The sequence below is a fragment of the Calonectris borealis genome, chromosome 2, assembly GCF_964195595.1.
Source record: "Calonectris borealis chromosome 2, bCalBor7.hap1.2, whole genome shotgun sequence".
In the NCBI taxonomy this organism is placed as follows: domain Eukaryota; kingdom Metazoa; phylum Chordata; class Aves; order Procellariiformes; family Procellariidae; genus Calonectris; species Calonectris borealis.
In genome coordinates this window covers 139,412,068-139,436,450 of record NC_134313.1, presented here as the reverse complement: position 1 = coordinate 139,436,450, position 24,383 = coordinate 139,412,068, and the positions used below count along the sequence as shown (strand labels likewise).

At 35.8% G+C, this 24,383-nt stretch overlaps 1 protein-coding gene across 4 annotated transcripts in view; it reads right to left on the bottom strand.

The window, feature by feature from the left end:
- Positions 1-24,383, bottom strand: part of DGKB (diacylglycerol kinase beta) — a 365,173-nt gene that overhangs the window by 61,532 nt on the left and 279,258 nt on the right. For all 4 annotated transcript variants that reach the window (XM_075143655.1, XM_075143653.1, XM_075143652.1 and 1 more), the window contains one exon: positions 18,896-19,091. In XM_075143655.1, coding sequence (XP_074999756.1) covers positions 18,896-19,091 — 196 coding nt within the window. The remainder of the gene's footprint in view (positions 1-18,895; positions 19,092-24,383) is intronic.

Genomic DNA, 24,383 nt, shown 5'->3' with positions numbered 1-24,383 from the left:
CTGAGGGAAGGAGAGAAACCTCCAGCAGAAGGCAGACTTTCATTCCAGAATATATAAAGGCTCCATTATTTAAAAATAAAATAAAAATGAATTTACCCTCCCTGTGGTTTTGGGACTATGTTCTGCATGCTATTAAGACGATGCAGGGTTTTGGTTTAAGAAAAAACTCAGATTTGAATACCAATGACCTAGTAAACAAATGTTGCAGAGATATGTTTAGTACTGAAGGGGAAAAAAATATACTTTTGAAGAATAGGCTCATATAAATCTGTGTAGCTAAGTTAGTCCAAGTAACTTGTGATACTAAACTTGCAATATACTGCAATGTAGTATGCATATAGGATTTAAGCCTCCATTACAGTAACTGAGGCTGCACTGCAAGTCAGAAATAAGTACATTGAAGCGCTTTTATATCAGTGCCTTAACACTGGGCTATCTCCTTAACACGCATAACTATGGTCATAACTGCATGAAAGTCGGTGGGACTGGGACTGAAATTTTCACGTCAAATGAGATGTGCCCCTGCTCGTGCTAATTATACTGCTCATACGTCTTTCACCTTCAGTCTTCCACTAACTCTGGTCCTTATAGTGGAAGTTAGGGGGAGTAAGCTGGGATCTGTACAGAAACAGCAACTCCTTTTTAGACACTTGTAGTTTATACTAAAGATGCTGTTGTGTGGCATAGTGTAGGAGCACTTCTAGGGTTGTTAAATCATACATTCAGCAATTCTTTCTGAGTAGAGGCCTATATATTCGGTGCCAATTACTGCTGACACTGCATGGATGCAGTTGCTGATGGTTGTGATATTAGTATAAACACAGTCTGTAATTAAAAGACCATGGCTCTTCCTATACAAACATTTCTTCCTGAATATCTCATGCAGTGACGCCGATTTCAAAATCTGCTCAGTATGTCAGGGAAGAATTGAAGGAACACCTCAGGTGAAAGCACACAGTTTTTAGATGTTTTTAACTTTTAATTTACAACAGCATTTCTAACTTTTGAGTTTGGGAAATTTTAGTAGTAAATAATGTATTGCCTCTCTTCCAAAAATCCAGACAAATACTCAAATTCTACTTTTGCTATTCTTCCTTACAATGGGCAGCAAAAATTGATAGTGCCACTAGTTTCAGGCAGTAGGAACATAAGAGTCATATCTCATAGCTGGGAGATTTTTTTTTCTCTAAAGAAATACAGTTCTTTATTTATTTCCGTCTAGTTTTTGAGTCTTTAAGTTTCACTCAGGTATTTTTCTGCAACCAGAATAGCCAAAAAGCAGCCCTTCCTTACCAAAATCTGAGCTTTTCAGAAGACCTGGAGATCTCGGTGCAGACTACATGTGGGGCAAAATAAATGAGGTCCTCTGTGAAGGGGAGAGGAGGGACAGCAGGTACTTCACCTACTAATTCCAGATGACTACTAAACCATTAAATCAGTGTTCCTTGCAGTGTGAAAGAATACTCACTTTTTATTCATGCTTCCATGAGACTAAGATGAGACTAAGATGACTTTCAAGGTTTTATTATTGTAGAGAGAAGTGACAATATTTTTGTATTATAAAGGGACACAAATTAATCTCCTCTTATACGGGGAATTTATTAGATATGCCACTCAGATATGCAACTTCTATCCCTGGACTGGGGAAAAAATAATGTAAAAAGTTGCAGGAATGTACTTGGTTCTCAGCGGGGGGAAAGGTGACAGCGCTCCGAGAGCCTTTCCTGCTTGCAGTCTGTTAAGTTGGAGGGTTATTATTATTCTTAGAGCCAGGGGATGTGGACATCTGTCAGCTTGCTTCCCTCACATGTGCAGCAACTGTGTGTGGTCCTCTAAATGAAACTATTAGCTATGCAGTTCTGTATTCATGTACCAATTCTGAGCGGGCTGAACTCATGCCAATTAGAAAGTATTTTGTTATGGGTGGGTGAAACGGGGATATATAAATACTATAAGAAAATAAAAAACTACTTCAAAATAACTTTTTTTTCCCTTAACCTCCTCCCCAAATTTTAAATTTATTCTTTTAAAGTGAAAGTGTACGCTAAATTAACAGGCCTATTTTTGAAATGCAAGCTTGCTTTACAGCAGCGTGCTCCACTGGATGATAATCGCTGTACGAACAGCTGCTCTTGGGAGGTCAGGGAAGTCAAAGAAGAGGAGAAGTAGTGACTGACATAAGAAGTTGGACGATCTCAAGATGCAGTTGGTTTAATGCACAAAACCTACATTACTAAGAAGATTGCATTAATAAAGACTACTGGGAACCAATGTTTATATACAAAAGTTGTTACACAACTAAGGATAGGCTACTATACTCATTAGTAAGTACCCTGTGATTGCACAGGTGTTTATGAAATACTTGTTGGGAGGTTGTCAGCTGATGCACAACAAGCACAAATATGCTTCATAATACTGAATTAAGAGATTTACTTTGTTTACTGGTTTAATTAACTTTTCAGATTAAGGCAGCCTTCAAGATTACATTCAAAACACAGCAACTGTAAACACACAGTTTACGCAAAGTAATTGCAGTATAAATCTTGCAGCACCACTATCATCGTGCAAAGCCATCGCAACAGCAACATCCAAGCTGTAGGTAATGCATTTTTGGGGTCATAACACACAGTGTGAAGCATTTTCTAATGAGGGGCAGAAGCACAGACTCATCTGACTTCCTATTCCTGCCAAGATAACCTAGCTATGCTACTTCACATGCTCTGCCACTTTTTTTTTGTTGCTAGATATGTAACAGTGTCATCTACCATGCTGTACAAGTAATATATGTTAGTTAAATGGATTTTTCTTTTTCAATTATCTAGCAACATTTTGTCAATTATCTAGCAGCTCACAATGGCAAGACTTGTCATAAACTTCATAGATCTGTCAGATTCCTATAATGATGGAACATATGTTAAGAAGACCCCCAAATCCCTTAAAAAAAAAAAAAAAAGAAAAAAAAATCAAACATGTGGCCTAGACCAAAAGATATTTAATGCATGTACAATAAAAGGAATCTAGTGATTTTTTGAATTCACTGGTCACAATGTCACTCTCTCTTTCAAGTTCTTGCAAGTAGTTCCTCCACTTTTAAAGCTAAAAGGCCATCTTCTCTCCTATTAGCTTTTGTTTTAACACAGTCCTTTCATTTCCTCAGCAGAACAAATCTTTTTCCATGAGCCAACTACCAAGTGAAATTTTCTTTAACTACCTATCCCTCAAAGCCTCCCAAAGCCTTGATATTACCTTCAAGAAACATCAGACAATTTGGGGATTTTTTTCAGATTTTGACAAGACATACCATTCAACACATTTTTAAAGTTATTCAAAATAGATTTTATAAAATCTTCTAGTTAGCCTGTGAAGAAGTAACTTTTGAATACCAACGTATTAAACAGACGTACTACCAATTTGGTATAGGCAGTCTTAACAGAGTTTTGGAGGATGTTTTAAACAGATAATATGCCATTAAACATACTTTTTTTCCCCCATTAGTTTAATAAAATATCTCTTTTTTTTTTTTTAAGTAAGAACTTAAGTAACATACTCAGAAGTGTGATATACAGAAAGACAAAGATAGAATTCAGAAATGTAGTACTAGTTTTACACCAGTGATATCCTTTGACTCTGGCTGAGTCAAATTAATGTAAAAGTGAACTTGATTAAGACCTGTAACCTCTAATCATTCAAACAAGCAAGCGCCATCCCACCCACAAAACCTCTGCTACACCAAAACAAATGACACCTTACCTGGATAAACATGGACAAAGCTCTCTTGATCTGTGTCTTTACTGGTACTGCCAACAAATTGCCATGAATTTTCTGACATATGACTACTTCATAATTCAACACAGAATACAAGATACATGTTAAAACAATTTAGCAGAGCAGACAATATTTCATAAAGGTGCACCCAGGTGAGTAGGAAGTGATTTAAAAAGTATCACTGGACCAATGCAGTTATGTACGTGATGTCAAATTTTCATGCTTAGAATATGTCTGAGGTAGTAAGAACGTGTCTGAAGAAAGACAGACCAGCAACATTCTGTGTATTACACAGACCTCGGGAACCGCCTCAGAAGCTCAGAGCAGAGGGTCAATAGAAGCTGTTTTAGACTCCTTTCCCAAGGAGTTTTAGTGGGGCCAGAGAATGACTTGCCAGTCATTCATCTGCATTCTCTTTTCTCCATAAAGATAAAGTATGAGGGGAATAAAGTGCAAGAAATATAACTGCAGTCCTTTCTAGTTGGGATAAAATATTTGGGATTTTCATATGCTGTATCACAATCTTTTTTGTTAATTTATTTTTACTAAACTGACTTTTTCATATATACAAGAATCGTAACTCTGAGACAATCCTGTAGCACCACAATGAAATGCTTTAGCAGGGGTCACCATCCAACACAGTAATCAGCAGATCGCCTTACTTTCAAACACTATAAATACATAACTTTAGGGACATGGTGTAGTGGGTATGGTGGCGTTGGGTTGATGGTTGGACTCGATGATCTTAGAGGTGTTTTCCAACCTTAATAATTCTATGATTCTATGAACTTTTAAAATTATTATCACAGCAAGCAATATTAGATTTGATGTTCAGTGTTCTTTCCTTCAAGAAGGAAGAAATTATTTCACAGAGGTCTGGTCAAAGTGACTTCTTCATTCTTTATATTAAAATAATTCTTTTGATACAATGTAAGCAGAAAATTCACACATTTGAAAACCCTAAACAAACAGGGTAATTTTATTTTTTTTAAATATACATTGCAGGTACATATCATGATTTCCACCCTCTCCAATGGGTTTCTGTAACTTAGAAATTTTTTACTTTAGTTTTTATGTTAATATTAGGTTGGCTCTTACCTTAAAATACAAGTTACATTTTAAGATTCAAGTTACTGCAAAATAATATAGTAGCATGCTGTCTTACCTTCTTAGTATTTACACCCAGATAGAGCTTGGATGCTCATCAGACAAAGGTTTACAAACCTGGACACATATATAAACAAACAGAGTGACTACATCACAGTGATATTCTAACTACGTATTTGTTTCTCACTACAGAAAAGGGCCTGTAGGCTGAGAATATTTAAAAATAAACATCACATATACCCTCATGAATTGATATCTAAACAACTAGTTCTAGACATTTTGATAACTGAGTGGCAATTTTATAGCTGAAAAGCATTGTCAGTATATATGAGACTAACCATACAGATTTTCACCTGTAGAAAACGATAGTTTCACAAATTACTTCAGACAGAGCTAGGTTAATCAACTCCATCACCCCCAAATTAATTATACAGCAATTATTTTCTGATGTTTTAAATGTCTTCTGATTACGTCTTACTCGGTAATTCTCAAAGTGTCTACATCTTAATATGATTTCCGATGTTATAATAGAAATTGCTGATTGTTTCTTACTAACATAACTTTTTCATGCTCTAAAGACTTAATCATCCATTTTATCAGTTCTTAGGTAATGGTTCTAAACATCCCAAACTAGCAAAGAATATTTTTAACTGAATAAATTTAAAAACTTGAGTCATGAATAGCTTTTTTCCACACAGCCTAGAGAAAATGGCCACCTATGAGAAACTTTTGACTATCTGTAGAAGGTCATCTAAATATGAAGCCCTCTGCACTCCAGGGAGCTTATTGCCATTATTTTTACAGGTCTGTAAGCCTTTTGGGATGCAGAGGAACTAAACTTTCAGCCAGTTTCTCAGAACAAAATAAAATTGAAATTAAGACAGACATGAAGTAGGTCAATAGGAGAAATTGAAAGACTTTAGAAGGAAAATTATATTCTCGAGTATATCTAGAGTCCAGATAAATGGATGAGAGGCCTTCTAGAAGGTACTGTGGGAGGGTATTCTGAGGTCCTTTCCAGAAGGCAAGTCCCCAGCAGAGAACTCTTATTTTTAAGAGAGCAGTAGGAGCCTGTGGGATAGGACTGTTGGGTCAGCTAAGTCTATGATCGAGTGAATACGAAAGGTGAAAATAAAACAAATGACATACTGACTGCCTGAATTAGGGTCACATACACGCAGTATGAGATTGGACTTCTTAACCTTGCATTCAAGAACCAAACCCTTAGATTTTAGCAAATGAACTTTAGATCGTAAATTATTAGACTCTTTAGAGTGTAAGTTCTAGACGAGCCCCTGAGCAACCTCATCTAATTAGACCTGCTTTGAGCAGAGAGGGTTGGTCTAGATGACCTTTAGAGGTCCCTTCCAACCTAAATTACCCTTTGGTTCTGTGATTCTTCAAGCAGGAAACGTCCATTTGATCTGTGTTTATAAAGCACCTAGTGCCTGAGACCTTCAGGTGTTACCACAGAACAAATAAATAATAATCACTAACCGTCAATTTGTTCATACAGTTCATACAAAGTAATAGAAGGAATGGTTTGGTCAGTCTCAGATTATCTGTTGGGCTCTAAAAAAGCTATTTTTTCTTAAGTATATCACTTCTTTTCCTGTACTCAATAGTATACTAGACCCACACCAAAAAAAAAAAAAAGGTACACAGACATCATCTATGATTTGTTATAAATCCATGGCTGCTGTAGTCCATATTTTAAAGAAGCTTTCTTACTGGTTGGCAGATGAAGCCACTGAAAAACACAAGCAAGCCTTTCTGGTAAGATGAAAAGAAGTTATTGAACTACTAACCATAGTCTTCATTATAAATTAACGCACCTAGAAGGTATTTAAGAGTTCCATTGAGGATGTGCAAACCAGAAAAAGAAAGTTAAGCTCAAACCCATAATTTTACCATCTCTGCAGTGCTAACAACTATTAAAAGTTACTGTAAGTGTAAAGATATGTGTCTGAATACTGATAAGGAGGATGATAGGACAACTCCTGAGCCTTGCACAATGGACCTTCAAAATTGTTCAATTAGCCTCTTGCAGGTTTCTGCAGCATGGAATGCATTGCCAAGGGGACAACAAAGCCAACACAGTAGCTTTAAGCTGTGCCTTCTCGATATCAGGGAAAGAAGCACAGCCAGAAAATGTATTGCCTGCAGGAACCACCCACTGGGGCTACAGATAGGTAGCACGATTTAGTGCTATCAGAAATCACAACATATACAATAAATGGCAAAATCTGTACCTACTTGGATTTTACAATTAAGTATATACCTCTGCTTTACTGCTATTTTTCTTATGTCCAATTTCAAGGACTTCTGATGATAATAAAAAGCCCTCCCACTGACATGTATGAAAGATAAGCAGTGTGTTTGTAACCTTGTTGCCTGGAAATAGTAGGTCCAGAAATAGTTGGCACTAAACTTTAAATAAAATTATAGAACTCTTTCAACCTTTCTACTCTCACTGTGTAAATGCGAAAGTATTGTAAATCTTGTTGACAGTTATTGCCATATCTATTGGCACACAGTCAGCAGCAGTTTGAAAAGTGTTGTGCAGCATAGCTACTGCCCATTACCCGTCTCCCTATATTTTCTTACAATTTATTTTCACCCCAGCAGGCAGCACCTCACAATGCCATTAATTTGTTGGGCAGCTCATACTTTCCAATACAACCTGCTTTACAATGTGCTTTTATAAACAACCTGGTGGTTTACCGGCAATGCTTAACAGTGTCAGGAGGGAAGCTACGATTTAAAGGCAGCAGGTAAAAAATAGAGCAGGTCACGGAGATGACGTGGTCCGACTAAACCTCCTCTCCTTTAATTTGACTTATCATCAGCATAAGTGAACAAAATTCACCAGACTTACACTTGGTCTTTGTAAATATGTGATTGAAACATCACTACTACCAAACAGTGCTTTTTGTTGATGTGGTTGGACACATGCTTTTGCTATGCAGTTTTCTGCTAATAGCATATTTGCTAGCAGATTACGAGTGCTTATATGAAGAAAACAAATGGAGAAAGAGGGAAAAAAAAAATCTTTAAATTGATCATAACAGCAAGTATAGAAAAAAAAACAACTCTCTCCTTGCAGAGTAATTAGGCACTAGCAAAATACTTGCATGACTCCAATATATATTTATAGCTACACATATTTGAATGCTTTGGTTAACACAAGTCTTTGCAGAGTGAGGAAAAAAAAAACCCAACAGAACAAATTCCGTTTTAATACAACAGACTGAACCTGACATTTTTGCTTTACTGTATGCTTCTTTTTCCACATCTCTCTTTCTGTCTCATACACAAACATGAATTTTCTCCTGTAAATTCCACTTCCACCTCTAGTGAGTGATGCAAGAGTATATACACTCAACCTGTGGTCTTATTGGGTTCTTCATATCACCAATATTTTCAGATTGGTTTACTTAGTTTTTTATTAGTAATACTAATATTCAGTGTACAGTAACTGAAGCTGTCTTTCCTGTTGTTACTCAAAATTAAATTACTGTTAATCCAACACCTTTTGCAAACACTCAAGGAACTTGAAATTTTCTATTAACAAGTAATAGAAAACTAGAATGGATCAGAGGATATGATTATGTGTTACAGCAGCCAAAAATGACCTGCTAGGCTATTCTATTTTTATTTCTGTATCTTTAATCTAAAGATTCAGGCACCTGGGGCAGGGTTAAATGAGCAAACAATCCGAGTAATACGCTATCAGACATTGCTAGGGAATACTTGTCTGCCATTAAACAAATTAAATATTGCAGAATGGTTATTGCAGCTTTTTGTACAAAGGTCACCATACAAAAACATATGTTTGGCATCAGAAAATATTACTGTAAATCTAAACCATATATGCACATATCAAGGCATGTTTAGGATTTTGGGGGGGAGAGTGGCAATACCCACAACATTCATATGTGAAGAACCTGAAAGGGTTAAAACTGTCTCAGTCTTGAATTCATCCAACCTTTGTACTTCATTTTTATCATTTTCCATGTGCTTACAATGTTTTCTAGTAACAGACCAATTCCTTAACTCACATAGGAATCTAAATTACAATAATCATATGCATTCCTTTCCCCAAGAAAGGAAACACCTGTTGTAGTTAGTTAATTGCTGACTTTTTGTAAGCTTTTCGAAAAAAAGTAACATTTACAAATAATTTATATCTGAAAAACTTCAGAAGCAGTGAAACACATGAATTATAAAACTGGTATGAAACTCAGAAACTATGTTGAGACAGTAACAGATGTTTTCACTTTGTTAATTAAAGAAAAACTCTGTATCAAAGTACTATAATAGGATATGGTTATTTTATAACTAAGTTGGGGCTACTTTCTGTTCTCAGATGGGTTTAACACTTCTGCAATAACTGTTACTCATGCCATATAGCAGTAGGAAATAAAAATTAAGCCCTACAAAAATATGAGAATATATGCTTCTGTTAAAAAAAAAAAAAAAAAAAGGATGTGTACATAAATCCATATACAATGTAGAAGATATATCCAACAAGGAATTTTTAAAATTTATTCACTTGTTTGTAATGGAATTCTTGCTGAAGTAGAAGAAAAGGCACATATTTATGTGATTACAAAACTCAAAATGTCAATTAAACGTATCTGGTTTTAAATACACACACACACTCTCATATTTTTTTTTTTCATCTGAAACTTGCTAATTTTTTCTCATCCACATTTCAATATATAAAAGATGTGAAATTCTGCCCTAAGCTATGGTATTTTATTATTCATTTATAATTTCAGTGGAATTACCCCAAAAAGAAGTTATGTCATGTCCTATGCTAATGCTCTTGTACAAATATCCACATTTATGCATGGCACAGTAAACTCTAAATAACAACTACTCATCTGCTATATTAGCAAACTCTGAATTCTAGACTGACCACACCATACTGTTGCCACGATGTTGGATGAGCTGCTGAAACATAGGAGCAAAGTTATAGTGAGAGCAAAGACCAACATGGAGGAAAGACTCAAGGAAAGAGTTCAGGAAAGGCAAACTTTAGTTTCTCCCATCAGGTACAAAAGAGCTATTTATTATAGAGCTTTACATCCTGCAAGGTGTGTTTTCAAGTGAAATTCAAGTCTTTACACAGATAAATACCATCAAAGGTGTTGCGTTCAGTGCTAGAATCGGGGGAAAAAAAACCCAAAACCAAAAGCCTGGGTAAGTATGTCAGTTTTGCTACAACGAAAAATGGCACTTGTGACTAATTCTGCAGTGAGTAGGGGAAGAAAAAAAAAAAATCAAAATCTTTGGATATTCCATTCACATCCCTTATCATTTACCACATCTTAACTAACGGCTGTCATACAGGTAAGTACTAATTACCTTGCTCATGAAGGGCTCCCCGCAGAGCAGAGTTACGCACTGGGAGTACTGTGGAACAGGTCATATGAGCCTTCTGCAGACACCTGTGTTGAGGCATGCCATAGGACCTCCACAAGGTGTACATAAGGGCATATCCCTTGTTCCAGGTCAGACAGACCTAGGTAAATTTACCTTTAATGCGGTAGAGGAGCCTGAGCTTCTCTAACGAGCTGGCTGAATACGAGAAGCTTAGCCACATCAGCAAGGCTATTTAGCAGCCAAAGGGAGTCCCAGCAGAATATTGCATTAATGCTGCTGGCACAGAACTTGGTTTGATCATTTGCATGCTACATTGTAGGTGTACCCTAAAACAATACTCCTTGCTTGCTACTTAACGTCATACCTCCCACCCTCACCTTGTTCTCTGTACAAACCAATTTACTGGGGTTTTTTTTATACAATAGCTAGAGTTAATTTCACCTACTGCATATAATGTCATAGGAGTTATACGTGTAAATCCCTGTACTTAGAGATAAGATAGTCCTTTATGCCATTTTAATCAATCTTTGTCATGGGTATGTTACTTAATAGCTCTGTCTTCCTATAGAAAATGAGCAACTTAAGGGAAATGAAACTTTTCAAAGACACATTTTCCTTCTGGCAGTCTGTGAAATACACCATAATTATCCTCTTTCGATGAATAACGTTTGAAAGAAAATGAACATTCTGTGCACCAAAAGGTATAATACAATGACAATCTCAACTGCCTTGTAAATAAAAGGAAATTGTTTTTCTACTATGATCTATAATGCACAGAAACGTATATACATGCTTTATAAATATAAAACCAAATCAGACTATCAAGCCATTTTTCAAGGTCCTACTACTTCCTAATAACAATAAAATCAGTATTTCAAAGCAAGAAGGAATTGTATTTATATTTCTAAAAGATTCAAACTGTGTAATGAATTATGGACTCCATCCACTAGGCTGATGTGCCTACTTGTACGAATAAGGCTCCTGCTGAACAGAGCTCCTCTTGAGTAATAAAGGTACCTAGAGGAAAAAAATGCACCCTAAAGATTTGCTGCCGGGGGGGGTAAGAGAGGAGAAAAGGCTTTTTTAATAGCATAATCAAATCATGACTGTCCAGCCCACATTCTCTTAGTAGGAAAACTGTGCTATCTTTAACAGCTTGGTAAAATGAATGTTTGCCTTTCAGATCTTATGAACTAATGGGTGCAATGCACAATTTAACTAAGAGGCTAGGACAAAGTAGCATTTAACCCTGTCATTCCAGTGAATGTGCACGTGCAGTGAAAATAAGGAGCTAAAGCCACACAATCTTCAGAAGCTAACATTAGCTTGGACCCTTATTTTAGCATGGGGCAAACACTTTTCTTGAGGTGACTCTACTGGCTATAGGGTTGATTTTTAGACACTAAAGTTTGACAGTCCTCAGAAGAATTTGATTTACTGTAAACAACACACACTCGCATAACTGTAACAAGAAATTCTACACACGAATATGTGAAGTTGAGGTTAAAGCCTCAATTTATACTTTAAGTTGTTTAGAATATGGTGCATGCTTAGACAGGGGAAAAAAAATTGCCTAATAAATTTAGGATGATTTTTTTCTAATGTTTAAACTTTGAAGAAGTATCTGGATTAAAAGAGTTAACGTTTCTACTTATTTAGGGGATTTCTTTGCCTTCCCAGTTTCAATCAAGGACAGAAAATAAAGTGTCAAAACTCATGAAAAATGCCGATATTTTCAGAACAATTAAACAAAATTCAGGAAAGAAATGAAAATTTCATATAAGGATAATTTTGTGTTATTTTCCAAGTACAGAAATTCAGGTATATAAATAAATGAAGGGATTTGTGAGCCAAACATTCAAAGCATTTTAGATTCATGTAACACTGTAACTCACCATGTGTATGTTTCCTAAATTTACACCCTAGAAATAAGTTCCACATGGGTTTTATAGTAGTTTACACTGAAATAATACTGGACTCTTCTCCTGTACTTCACACACTTAATGCTTTGACCCTATACATATATCATTAGTGTTTATTCCTATTTAAATAGGCAGAGAAGGACGCATATGGATCCTCCTTTCTTTTTACCTTTTTCGGGAACTGAGACACACTATCTGCCATAACCCTTTTAAATTTAACTAATTTCACCACTTATTAAGGAAACCGTGCTGCTTCTTTTTTCTGATCTGTGTGTTAGACAAGTTGCAGGTCTTCTTAGGTTTTTTTCATTAGCCAAAGAACATCAATATTAGATTTTCATTCTTCATACTTCTTCCTCACCATTACAGACAAAAGATCTTTTTCCTTAAATGTAGGAAGACTTGAACAGAAGGCAGTCTCTTTGCTTATCTAACAATTTTATCATCAGAATTTGGCTGAGAAAGCTGTCTTTCTCTTCAATTTTTCTAAGAAATGCATCAACAGATTTTCTATTTCTGTGTTCGGTGTTTCCTCTTTTCCCAGGTTCACTGTTCTTTTTCTGTTATTTTTCACAGAAATATAAACCTTTATGTATATTACTCAGCAGTATTTCCAACATATATGCCCTGCTGTGGCTTTTTTTTGGATAGAGACGTATACCTCAGTTTGTGTAGAGACTTCCTGAAAAAGGACCATAAATGGTTTGCAAGCTATCTCAAATGCAAGAAGGTGTTTATACATCGCTGTTATCTATTCTAGTGAGTTTGAGCCCAGCTCAGAACACTGTGTAATTATTATTTCCTTTGATGTTTAACTGATTTAGTCGCTGGTTTTCATTAGTTAGACATATTTCTGCTTCCTTGAATTCTGAATACCAAATGTATTACCTCAAGTTCTTAGCAGATATTGTGATCAACTTAAGTCAATTTACCTTCTTCTTTCTTACTTTCTCTAAAGTAACACAAATAACCTACAACACTGATTACTAAAATTGGTAGAACTTGATTATATCACTACTATTTGCTTTCATCAAACTATATATTTATGTGCACAAAAATACCTAGTTAGGATTGTCAAGGCAGCAATTAAATGATTTTACTTAGATACTCTCTCTAAACAACATTGTTTCTATAAGTTGAATGTCTTAACATAGACCAGCTATGGAATAGCTATAATTAGTTTTTTTTCTCTGTGGTAATGTGTTAATGGTTATGTTGCCCAAAAACATCTAAACAAGATACAAAATAAGGGCAATTATCTTATCCAGCCATTACATTATCCATAGCATCCAAAAATATTATTATAGAGAGTTCACTATACATGCCTTGTACCATGTCGTAAATAACCTAAAGACCAATACTGAATATACACTGTGTATATTCAGTGTACATAGTATATATACTGTGTATACAGAACAGTTTCTAATATACTGTTATTAGTATATTTTTCGACTTATGAAATAATAATGTGCCAAATATTCAAAACTAATAATGTGCCAAAATTTTAAAGTTAGAGAATTATAAACAGCAAGGAGAAGTCACCTGGCCAGAGTGTAGTTTATGAAAGACGTCCATAAATTAAATTAGTCTGCTAGCCCACAAAGCTTGTAAGTTGTTTAGAGAGCTCTTGTCAGGAATCCCCTGGCTATAGGGAAGCTTGGGATGAGATTCTTCTTCTCCCCTGTAGAGTGGAATTTGATACCTAATAAGAAAGGTATTTTCTCCTCTCTTACTATATATAGATATTTTGAAGTGTTTTAAGGCCTTCACAGTCTCTGCATGTCCCCTACTTTTAACTGTAGTGAACTGTCTGTATACACATTATTCCGTTTCCAGAACTTCTGCATTTCCATTCAGAAAGTCATAATGCAGTTATTAGCAGAGATTTCCACACGGAGTTATTGAATCATATTGGTAAGCTTCATTTATGCCTAGGTGCTGTGACACGAATGCACATTGTCTTGAATTAGTCTAGTAGTCTGGCATGTTGCTGAGTAATAGAGCACCGCAGCTCTTTTAACAAGCTGCGCAGATCAACTTGATAAATACTTGGTTAAGTATCAGTGTGCCTGGCGATGTACAAAATAAATAGGAAGAAAGTATTGCACTGAAATATTTATAGTCTAAAGGTTTCACCCATTAATAGTTCATAGATATTGTCTTCAAGAATGAATCCACTGAGGTGACTGGAACCACTCGTGCAAAAACAAGTTACGTGTATGTTTGCAATAAAGTCTTAAGAGACTTTAAACTTTAAAAGAGATTCCATTTCAGGACAGGGCTCTAACTGAACTTCAGCAATGAAAGCAAATCAAAGCATAAAAACATCCACCCCAAAGGAATCCTACTCCACTCAGCAAAAAGTTTACAAGAGAGAGTTTCAAAAGAATGATTTCCTTTTTGAAACAAAAGGTTTGAAAATTTTATTTAGTATCTCTGTGAGGAAGAAAATTTTGCTGTTTAACACGTGGTATATATTTCATGTAAGATATGTTGTCATGATTCAACTTATGTTTTGGATGTGATTTCCAAACAACAAGTAGCTCAGTTATTTACATTTGTGTTTCTTAACTTATACGTTAGTTTCTATGCAGTATGTTCATCTTTTTAAAGCACTGATTTTTGGCATTTATCAATATCTGTGTACATCCAAACAAAAATCTTGTCCAAATAACGTTCAAGGATAGTTCACAGTTACATCTAAAATCTGTACTTAGAAAAAAATTGATTGTGGATTGATATATCATAGATATGTACATACTAGAAGTCTTTAAAACAAAACAACAAATGGAAACATCGCAAATGTCAGATTCATAGAGTCAAAATACTAATTAAATAATCTACTTTCATGAATTGCCACATATATCTGCAGTTATATTTTTTCTTAATGCATTGATTTCATACAATAGAAATGATCATAGAATCATTAAGGTTGGAAAAGACCTCTAAGATCATCGAGTCCAATCATCAACTCAACACCACCATACCCACTACACCATGTCACTAAGCGCCTCATCTACATGTTTTTTAAATACTTCCAGGGATGGTGACTCAACCACTTCCCTGGGCAGCCTGTTCCAAGGCTTGACCACTCTCAGTAAAGAAATTTTTCCTAACGTCCAATCTAAACCTCCCTTGATGATACATTAGAAATTAAAATGAAATTAAATTAGAAGAAAATGTAATATTTTTTCCATTAACAAATAGGATAATATTTAGTACATTACAGCTAAACCTACAAATAAGGTTTTCTTTCCAATGAGTTATAAGTTAATCAAATATATTTTCATATGTTTTATATGAAAATATCAAAGCCAGTTACTAGTTAGATAGAAATATGATACACACACACAGACACACATACCTATATGCTATCAGTGCCAAATTTTGCTCTTTAGCGTATGTGCGTAACTACTGATGAGATAAGCAGGGAATGTATTTAAATAGTGCACATTTTAAATTGCTACATTTCAATATATTATTTTTCAGACTATGTGCACATAATCAGATTGTTTTCCAAGCAGGTGTCCATTTGATTACTTAAAGTCCAAATTGTGGTCTCGCTATTGAGTATGCAGAGGTGGATAATGGGAAGGGCAAAGAAAACACAAGCCTTTTTGTATCAACAGGTGACAACAGTAAATAGGGGAAAAAAAAAAAAAAGAGGGAGTAGTCTCAGGAATATACCTTCCCTGAATTGTACAGATATATAAGAAAGAAAAAAGATTTGGCAGAACTTTGACCCTTTTTCCTGCAGTGATGATCATGTTGCATGTACATGGCTCGTGTTAGGTGATACACACAAGAGCAGGGCGAGGACAGCAGCAGGACCTCACAGAGGTTTCTGCTTCTTTGGAAGTTCTCAAAGTCCTGCCGGGGCTGTTCCGAGACGGGCAACGCAACATGCTCGGGGCAACAAACTACCCAGAGTGAGGAGACAGCTTTCGCTAGTCCATACAAGTATCCCATTTAAGGGCTCAGACTTTGAATACTAAGCTTCAACTCATGTATTTATGGTCCAGTTATAAAACCATAAATGCAGAGAGACAACAAGAATACAGATTGACATACAGTTAAAAAAACCACAGTTGCACTGCAATTGAAAAAGACTAAAACTAAATGTGCATGCCACTCAGAAGTCCCATATATGAGGAGTAGATTTAAAAAAAAACACCAAACAAAACAAAACACAAAAAACCAAAACCCAACACCAAAACCTGATATATATACACATATGAAAACATGAGGATGTTTGATTACTGTCTCCTAGAAAGTGCAGTGTTTAGTTGTCAAGTGATTAGATGCTTTATTTGGACATAAAATGAACTGAAAGAATATTTGTTCAGAATAAGTAAATAAATAAACAGAAGTTAACAAGGAGGTATGTATTTACCATGGTTCTCAATACAGCAGTACGTATTTCTGCACCGGGCATTAACATTTTGTGAAGTGTTTTCTTCAAACTAAAAAGTACAATCCAAATGTACTTAAGAAAACAATCAGCTAGACAATATAGGGCTCTCAGATATGCTTGTACAAAGCTAGTGAAGGAATCATAGTGCTTTAGAAGTGACAGGCACTCAGTTATTTCTGCAGTGGGTAGATTTAGATTTATCAAAACTATTTGAGAAGCCTAGACATAAAATTGATTTAATTCCATTATTCAGCAATAATCTTGACTACTGCGATGAGGAAGCACACTCTAACCTGGGAACCTATCTTAGCTAGCAAAATTAAGTGACTATTCTTTGCAGTATAAAATAGGAACAGATCTATACAGCAAATCAGTTGGTTTTCAGATGTTCACACCACGTTCATTTTGGCGTTTTACTTTGAGTTGTTTTAATGTGGTTCCATGGACTGAACACCCATTTGCAGTCAGAGCATGTGTCCCCCTCCATTTAAAAGGAATCCAGTTTGCATGCTCAAGACTGCTCAATGTTGCAAACTGAAATGCAATAAACATGGACAACTGGGAAATCCAAGAAGTGTACTCCTTTTAAGCACTAAAATGCTACTGTAGATGCAACCAATAATACTATCCATGTATTCAGTGACGAGGCAGAGGTGCTCTAGCTTATGATATCGAGAAATCAATCTCTGCTTTGAAATTGCCTTTTGATTGAAGCTACTTCCATCCACAGTGCATATAAAGTGATTAGAAACTAAGGCATGAGACTAGTTTTTCTAAAGTAAGGTGCTTAATGTCTGCATTATGAACACTTCAACAGATAATGTAGGATCTTCTGTTCAGTCTTTAATATTTTTATTGTAATTTTTTTTTTCCTGTCCAGAAAAATGGAAATGGAGTGTAGCAATGCCCTTCTAATACACCAAAAATTTGAAATTGCTGTTAGGTATGTATTAAATACATACATAACTTCAATAGTTAAAGAGATTATAACATTTTGTTTCACTACTCTCAAAAGGGTGAAATGGCCTGTCTTGCTATGTTCAGAAGCAACACAAAAGGAAAAATTTTGGTGAGTTCATTACCCAATAGCCACCTCCATCTCTTGAACATCAGGGCATAATACAGAAATTGTAGTGTACACAGAAGCTTGGCAGCTGATAAGACTTCAGCTGACAGAGTGTATTGGTAAGTTACTTTGAGATACTGAGAACATATGTCAAAGTGCTAAAACACACAGAAACTTTGAGTCCTCCAAGCCATAGAAAACTACTTTATTTCTAAACTTTTGTCATCCAGATAAGTTAGATGGATTAAAACTACAACACATATTAATTAACTAAGATAATTAACTAGTGACTTAAAAATTACTGCTGATAAAATGTAAAAAACAAGATATCCAAAACTAGTTAAAGGATAACAATAGCATCAGATAGTTAAAGTCCCAATCTTTATTCAGTCTGAATAAGGAAAAGAAGCAGGAAGATACTGTGAAGGAAGAGATACTCTTCTCCACAGGATAAAAAGAGGGGGGCGGGCTGAAAAGTTTTCCAAGTTTGGTCTGTTCATCCCTTGGTGTGAACAGAACGATGTTTTATGATCACTAGAACTCGTGTTGTGTACACAGTGATGTGTTACAATGCATAGTATTCAGATTCTACAAAGTAGAATAGAGAGTACTATTTACTGTAGGTTTTGTCAAAAGTTATGATTAATAATAAAATTTATGGAGCAAATGCGTCTAATCACTGGGAAAGTATATGAGCCCTGAAAAGACGGATCACGCCCATGCAAGCAAGCTACAGCATATGCATTCAAGGAGCACATACAGCATCACAGTATAGTGACATAAAATGTATAGACAGCTTGCTCTTGTTACTCTGAATTAATTTTCCACAGCCTCTGGCCAAAGTTTGTTAGAAACACGGCATGATTATCCCCAAGTTTTACGCACATTGACATTAAGAAGCATTAAAAATGCTCAGTAAGCATTTTCTGACTCCAAAAACTCCAGGTTCTTCCAGACTGAATATTGTAGTAGCAAACAGTGCCACATGGTGTGCTTAGTTTGCTTAACAGGTAACACCCGGCAGGTTTGCAAGTATATAGACTGTAATTGTCAGCACGTCTTTGTTTATGCCTTTGCTCCAGTGCTTCCCATCAGAAAAGCTAAATGCACCAGAAAAGAAATAGCTAAGAATTGTCTATCCTTTTTCTTGACAAAAGGCAATACAAGGTCAATTATACAACTGAGTTGACCGTATGGAGCCAGATAGCTTATATTAATCTGTAAGCTTACCTTGGCATACAAACTTCAATTCCTTGGCATCTGTGACAGTTGTTCTTTTATCTGACCTCTTCTTTTCTGTCCGACGGTGGCTACGTCTTTTCTTGGTCTCTCCCCAAAGATTTGATCCACCATGCATGCTTGGGATGTTCAGAATGGCAATTCCTTCCAGAGAAATATTGGTTAAGTCCAGCTGAATTCCATCACACTGATTAGCAAGGAGAAAAAAGGAAAGGAAAAAAAAAAGAGAGAAAGCAGTAAAAGAGAAAGAAAAATCAGAATGTTCTACCTATCAGGTATTTTTCTTCAACAATTCATCATTCTTAACACTGTTAATGGTTTATTCAACGTTTACACCTAAGATATATACTTATATCTGGAAAGGAGATATGAGTTAGGAACAGATTCTCATTCAGAAGGCAAAACATGATTCCCATCCAGCTCTTGATTGCTTAAGTGTGGGATCATTTGGTAGAGTCTTGTTGTTATCTGATACCTATTCATTGACCCAAGTGAAATGTATTTGTAGCGTCACTATGGCTATTAGCAGAAAAATGTTCATCTTACAAAATTTTCTATAGCAATAACTGGAGGTTTTTCTTGTTGCCTGTTCCAGCTAAATTGCCTGTCTTACAATTTTGCAATGATACTTGTCATTATAACACCTGAGTCCTTTCCACATGAAACTGAATATAAAAGTCCCTGCATACAGAGATATACAGCTTCATGGAAAAGGGTCTAAGCGTGCCCCGAAACACAGAACACCACACCGGTATTAGTTTCAATACAAAGCCACAACTGGCACATTAGCGAAGGGCTATGCCTAACTAATAAGTCCTACTGAGAGGTAAGATTAGTAAAACTGGGTATAGCAAAATGCAGTTGCAGCTACAGCACTTCTTATCCCAGAACTTCCATCAGCCATTTCTCTGAAATATGCAGCATTGCCAAAGGAAAACACGGGATATGGAGCTAAAGAAGAGTTATCAGTGCTCTAAAAGCCTTCCAAGACTTCCTGGACACACAGAAGAAATCTTACCCTGTGGGATAGTCTCTTCAGTGATGGAATCATTACTGTTGGGCACCTCGTGTCACTAGTGTGTATTTCTCCTGCTTCCTACAGCAACACTGGACATTGAGGCATTTTATAGGTGTACGTACCTTTGCTAAATTTGGCTTCAAATTATATCTTACAAAGGGACCATAATTTTCACTTCCAGAAGAATGGTTCAGGGACCTTAACTTATCAGCCTGTTCAGTGACGAACTGCAGCGTCTTCTCAGGTGGCAAAAGCCTACAACATTTGCAAATGTTCACCTGACACACATCGGATGAGATGTACCTAGCTTGACAGGATACACCTAGCCTTCATAGACTATAATTTACTCAGGCTGAGTCCTCCTCCCCACCCACATTGTTTTAGCATCAGGGGAAGCTCCCAACTCATGTAAAACATAGCAAAATACTCAAGAATCTCCACAGAATTAAAAAAACCCCAACTTCAGGTAACTACAGTTGAACCTGGAGGTGGAAGGCAAAGCATCCAGTTCTACTTATTAATTCACTGAACCAGCCAAAGCTCCCGGGATTTATATACTTGTACTTTGGCTAGAGGTAGATTAGCTTCATGCCTCACAACATAGCTAGAGTATATAGATATCCTGGCAAGTCACACGCACCTTATAGCGTACAGCAGCATATTTTTAAAACATTAGATCCTACTCCTGCAATGTTCTGCAAGCCAGTAGGGGGTCCAGTCACGCTTTTAAAACTGATTAAGGGTCTTATTTTGTAATGCCAATACACAATAATCAAGAAGAAAATTGGAAAAATAATTAACCATGCTTCAGTAATAGTCCACTGACATCTTGCAGCTTGCTGCTCTGTACTTTTTACACTGGTACTTTTTCTTCTCTGCCTAAACCTTTATCACAGCTCTGAAGACGAAAAGGAAAGTACAACTCAAAAATAATTGCACATAATTATTTGTTTACACTGAAACTTTCTGAGATCACAAAACAGAACTGTATTATAACGCATATTCTGCATCTTCTTAATTCTTCTATGAAGAATGTAAATCTGGAGAAAGAACAATTTAAATATTAAGGCTTCCATTTCATATTTGCTCTTCAGGAATTAAATTTTAAACCTGTGGATTATATTCATATAGGGAAACCCTTAAAGTCAAAAGACATATCTGGAAGTAAGTTGGCAGTTGTGGCAACTACTGTAATTGAAAGTGTAACTTTTTAATCACACTTTTCTTACAAGAAAAAAGGCATGGGTCTTCACTGTTATTTTGGAAGCAAATTCATGGTTCCCCTCTATATTTTATATGTATTAAATATTAAGATGATTTATTTTACTAAAAATTCTGCTCATGTGTATGCTCACTTACTGCTATACATTCTAGATAAACAGATATTAATTTCATAATTAAAAGTAATCTTGTGTAAATACCCTGCAGGCCTCAATGAATCAAACACATACTGTGTGTCAGGCCTCCCACTGTCTTCAAGTGGAATGTACTGGCTGGATAATTAGATAGTACATATTTTTTAACCTTATTTGCATGCATATTATATCTTTTGCACACTGACAAGCAGCAGTAACAACAAAAGTCAGATTACCACAGGGAATTCCCACAAAGAAGTCTTCATTCCTTATAATTTGCAGCCTAAATTAAAATAATTTGATCTTTGACAAGGATGAAATGTCAAGCAGAAGGGGGTCCTCTACAAGCCACGGCCTGTGGCTTCTGAAATCTGCCTAATTTATGTCAGTCACTTCTTAATACATATTTAAGTATTACACGAGAAAGATGATAAATATGCAATCTGACACCTTTGGTATTTCCCTGCTGTTAATTTATAAAGGTCTGGCGTCCCCCAAACTGACTGGAATTATTTAAATAAAAGAAGAATTGTGAAATAGGATGGCGCAGGGTCTGGCTTCCATTTTCACTCAATATTGAACACAGCAGGTAGTACACTAAGACAATTATTTGACTAGGCCTCAGAATCCCACAGTGACGAGGAACTTTCTGAATTAGTAAAGGAGAATTTCTTTTGTTCATACACAGACAAGAAGTTTGCGCTACAGGCAGCTCTGCGTTGTCCTAACACATTCATACACTACAACAACAAAATACAGATGTGTTCTGCTCCTTTTTTTTTATTTTTTTATTTCAAATAATGCAATGATGCTAGTAAAAATAAAAGCATGCTTTTAAAATGCGGAGCATGCCTACCTAGATTAGAAATAAACACTAGCACTTCTGGGGGTTTTTTTGCCTTCTTTCCTGGCCTCAGTCCCTCTTCAGGCATTATCTTTTACACTTCAATCATTAGATCAAAATTTTTCAGGTCATCTCGAAGTTGAGAATATCCATGCTTGAAAACAGCTGGGATTAAGGCTTTGCTGCGTAACCAAGTGCAATATCATGCAAGACTAGACGATCATTTAAACTCCTTTCCCCAACCCATTAATACCAGGTGGTATAGTAAGCTTCCTCTCGTCCCACACTGCTTTTACAGCGCTGCAGGTATGGACCATGCCATCTCCACTTACACTGGATCTACGCCTACTCTCATTAAATAATACCCTTCACACACCTTTCTTTTTTTCTGAAGTGGAAGTAAAGTGTAAGTGCTTTAAACTGTAAAGTCTCAAGCCTCATTTACTGACACATTATTATTAAAAATAAATACTTAATTTTGCCCTGGTTGTTTTTTTTTTTTTTCCTTTAGAACCTATGTTTCTCTCCTCAACTTCTTGGATCCCAGTTTGGAAATAAAAACACATCTTATTCTGGATAACAAGAATTTAGTGTCCAAACTTTGTTCTGCATCTCATACAGAAGAAAATATACAGAACATAAGAGACATGAATGCATATCAGGAAAGCCAAGCTTATTGAGGTTAGAAATCAAATGTAGGGTTTGCCCACAGAATGTTTGATTGCTGTCTCCCAGCTCAGAGATACAGATCCTTAATCTTCATGGGCTTTGTTCATTCAAAATTTGGCTGTTGAGCAAATGCATTCTTTGTGCATTTTATTCGGAGTGAAATGTGGTATCATACACCAAGCTCTCATTTACAGCAACATCCCCACGCAAGGGGCAGCAGGTTAAAAATCAGATGAAAACAGTGCTACTCCCAAGTGTAGATAACAGACAAACAAGAAACATTAGATACAAGCATATGGACAAGCATTGTTCATTTAAATGTAATTTACTCATTGTAAATAAATCTGCAAATAACTAGCTCCTAACACTTCTTGTGTAAACATTTTGGAAACTCTTTCCCCTATGATTTTTGTTCCTATTTGTAGGACTAATGATAATGGCCAGGACAGATGAAGTGAATATTAACAAACATATCTCATGTACTGGCAATGTAACACTTCATCGGTAATAGTGTTATTGATATGAATTGGTAATAATTATACAACTGATATCAGCAGCATCACAAACTTGTTTGCTTTGGGATGTTAACATTTCATCACCCTTTCAATGGTTACAATTAGATGGTTAAAGATTATCACATCTTACAGTCTATGTAAGATTTTTGCCAGATAGAAATATTTTCTTGGGAAAGCCTGCTCTTCAATTTGTATTTAATCAAAAGGTACATTTAATGTTCAGTATATTCAAATCAAATCAAATCAGGTAAGCATTTCTTCCAATAACTAATCAAATATTTTTCAGGCTACATGTACTTAAACCCAAATGTGTGAAGCACTGTTTGGGAAACAAGGGGTTTTTTTTGTTTGGTTTGTTCTTTCCCAGGTTTTTGTTTGGTTGCTTGGGGTTTTTTTTTTATTTTTTAATCTAACATGTGTGGAGCATGTTTCCAATTTAAAAAGAAACATAACAGCATAACAGGCAGGTCTGGCACCACAGGTCTTACGGTTTCAGTCTCAGTATTCTTTGTTACTGTTCTACTACCAGATCCATGCTTCCTTCAGATCATTTCAGACTTCACCTTTCAGGAGGCTTTGACCAGACTCTCATAGCTCTCACCATACCTCCCCGAGTGCCTCATGCTACTACACAAATACTCCATTGACATGTGCAGTTTCTCATTACTATTGGAAAGGAAAAGCACCATAATCCTCTTGAGAAATGATTTAATTATTTAACTTAAATTCTCAGGTTTGTACCTTCACTCATTTCACATTTTTCATTTACTTATTTATAAATATCAGCCCCCTCAACAGTTTATGTAATGAAGCCGCTTATTCTATCAGCCATCAAAGTAGCAGTGGCACATTATTTTAAATTCCTATTTTGTCTGTATCTATGCTGTGTCTTTTCAGTTAATGTTCAATGTATAATAGAAAGATGACCCCTTGTGCAGAGAGAAAAGCTATTTAATGAAGGGGAATGATTCCAAAAAATATATATTCTTTAACCTTTATTCAGGAAAGTAAGTACAATTTTAGGGAATTGAGTTTTAAAGGTTATAAAAACTTGGAACCTAGAAATAATAAGATTTTT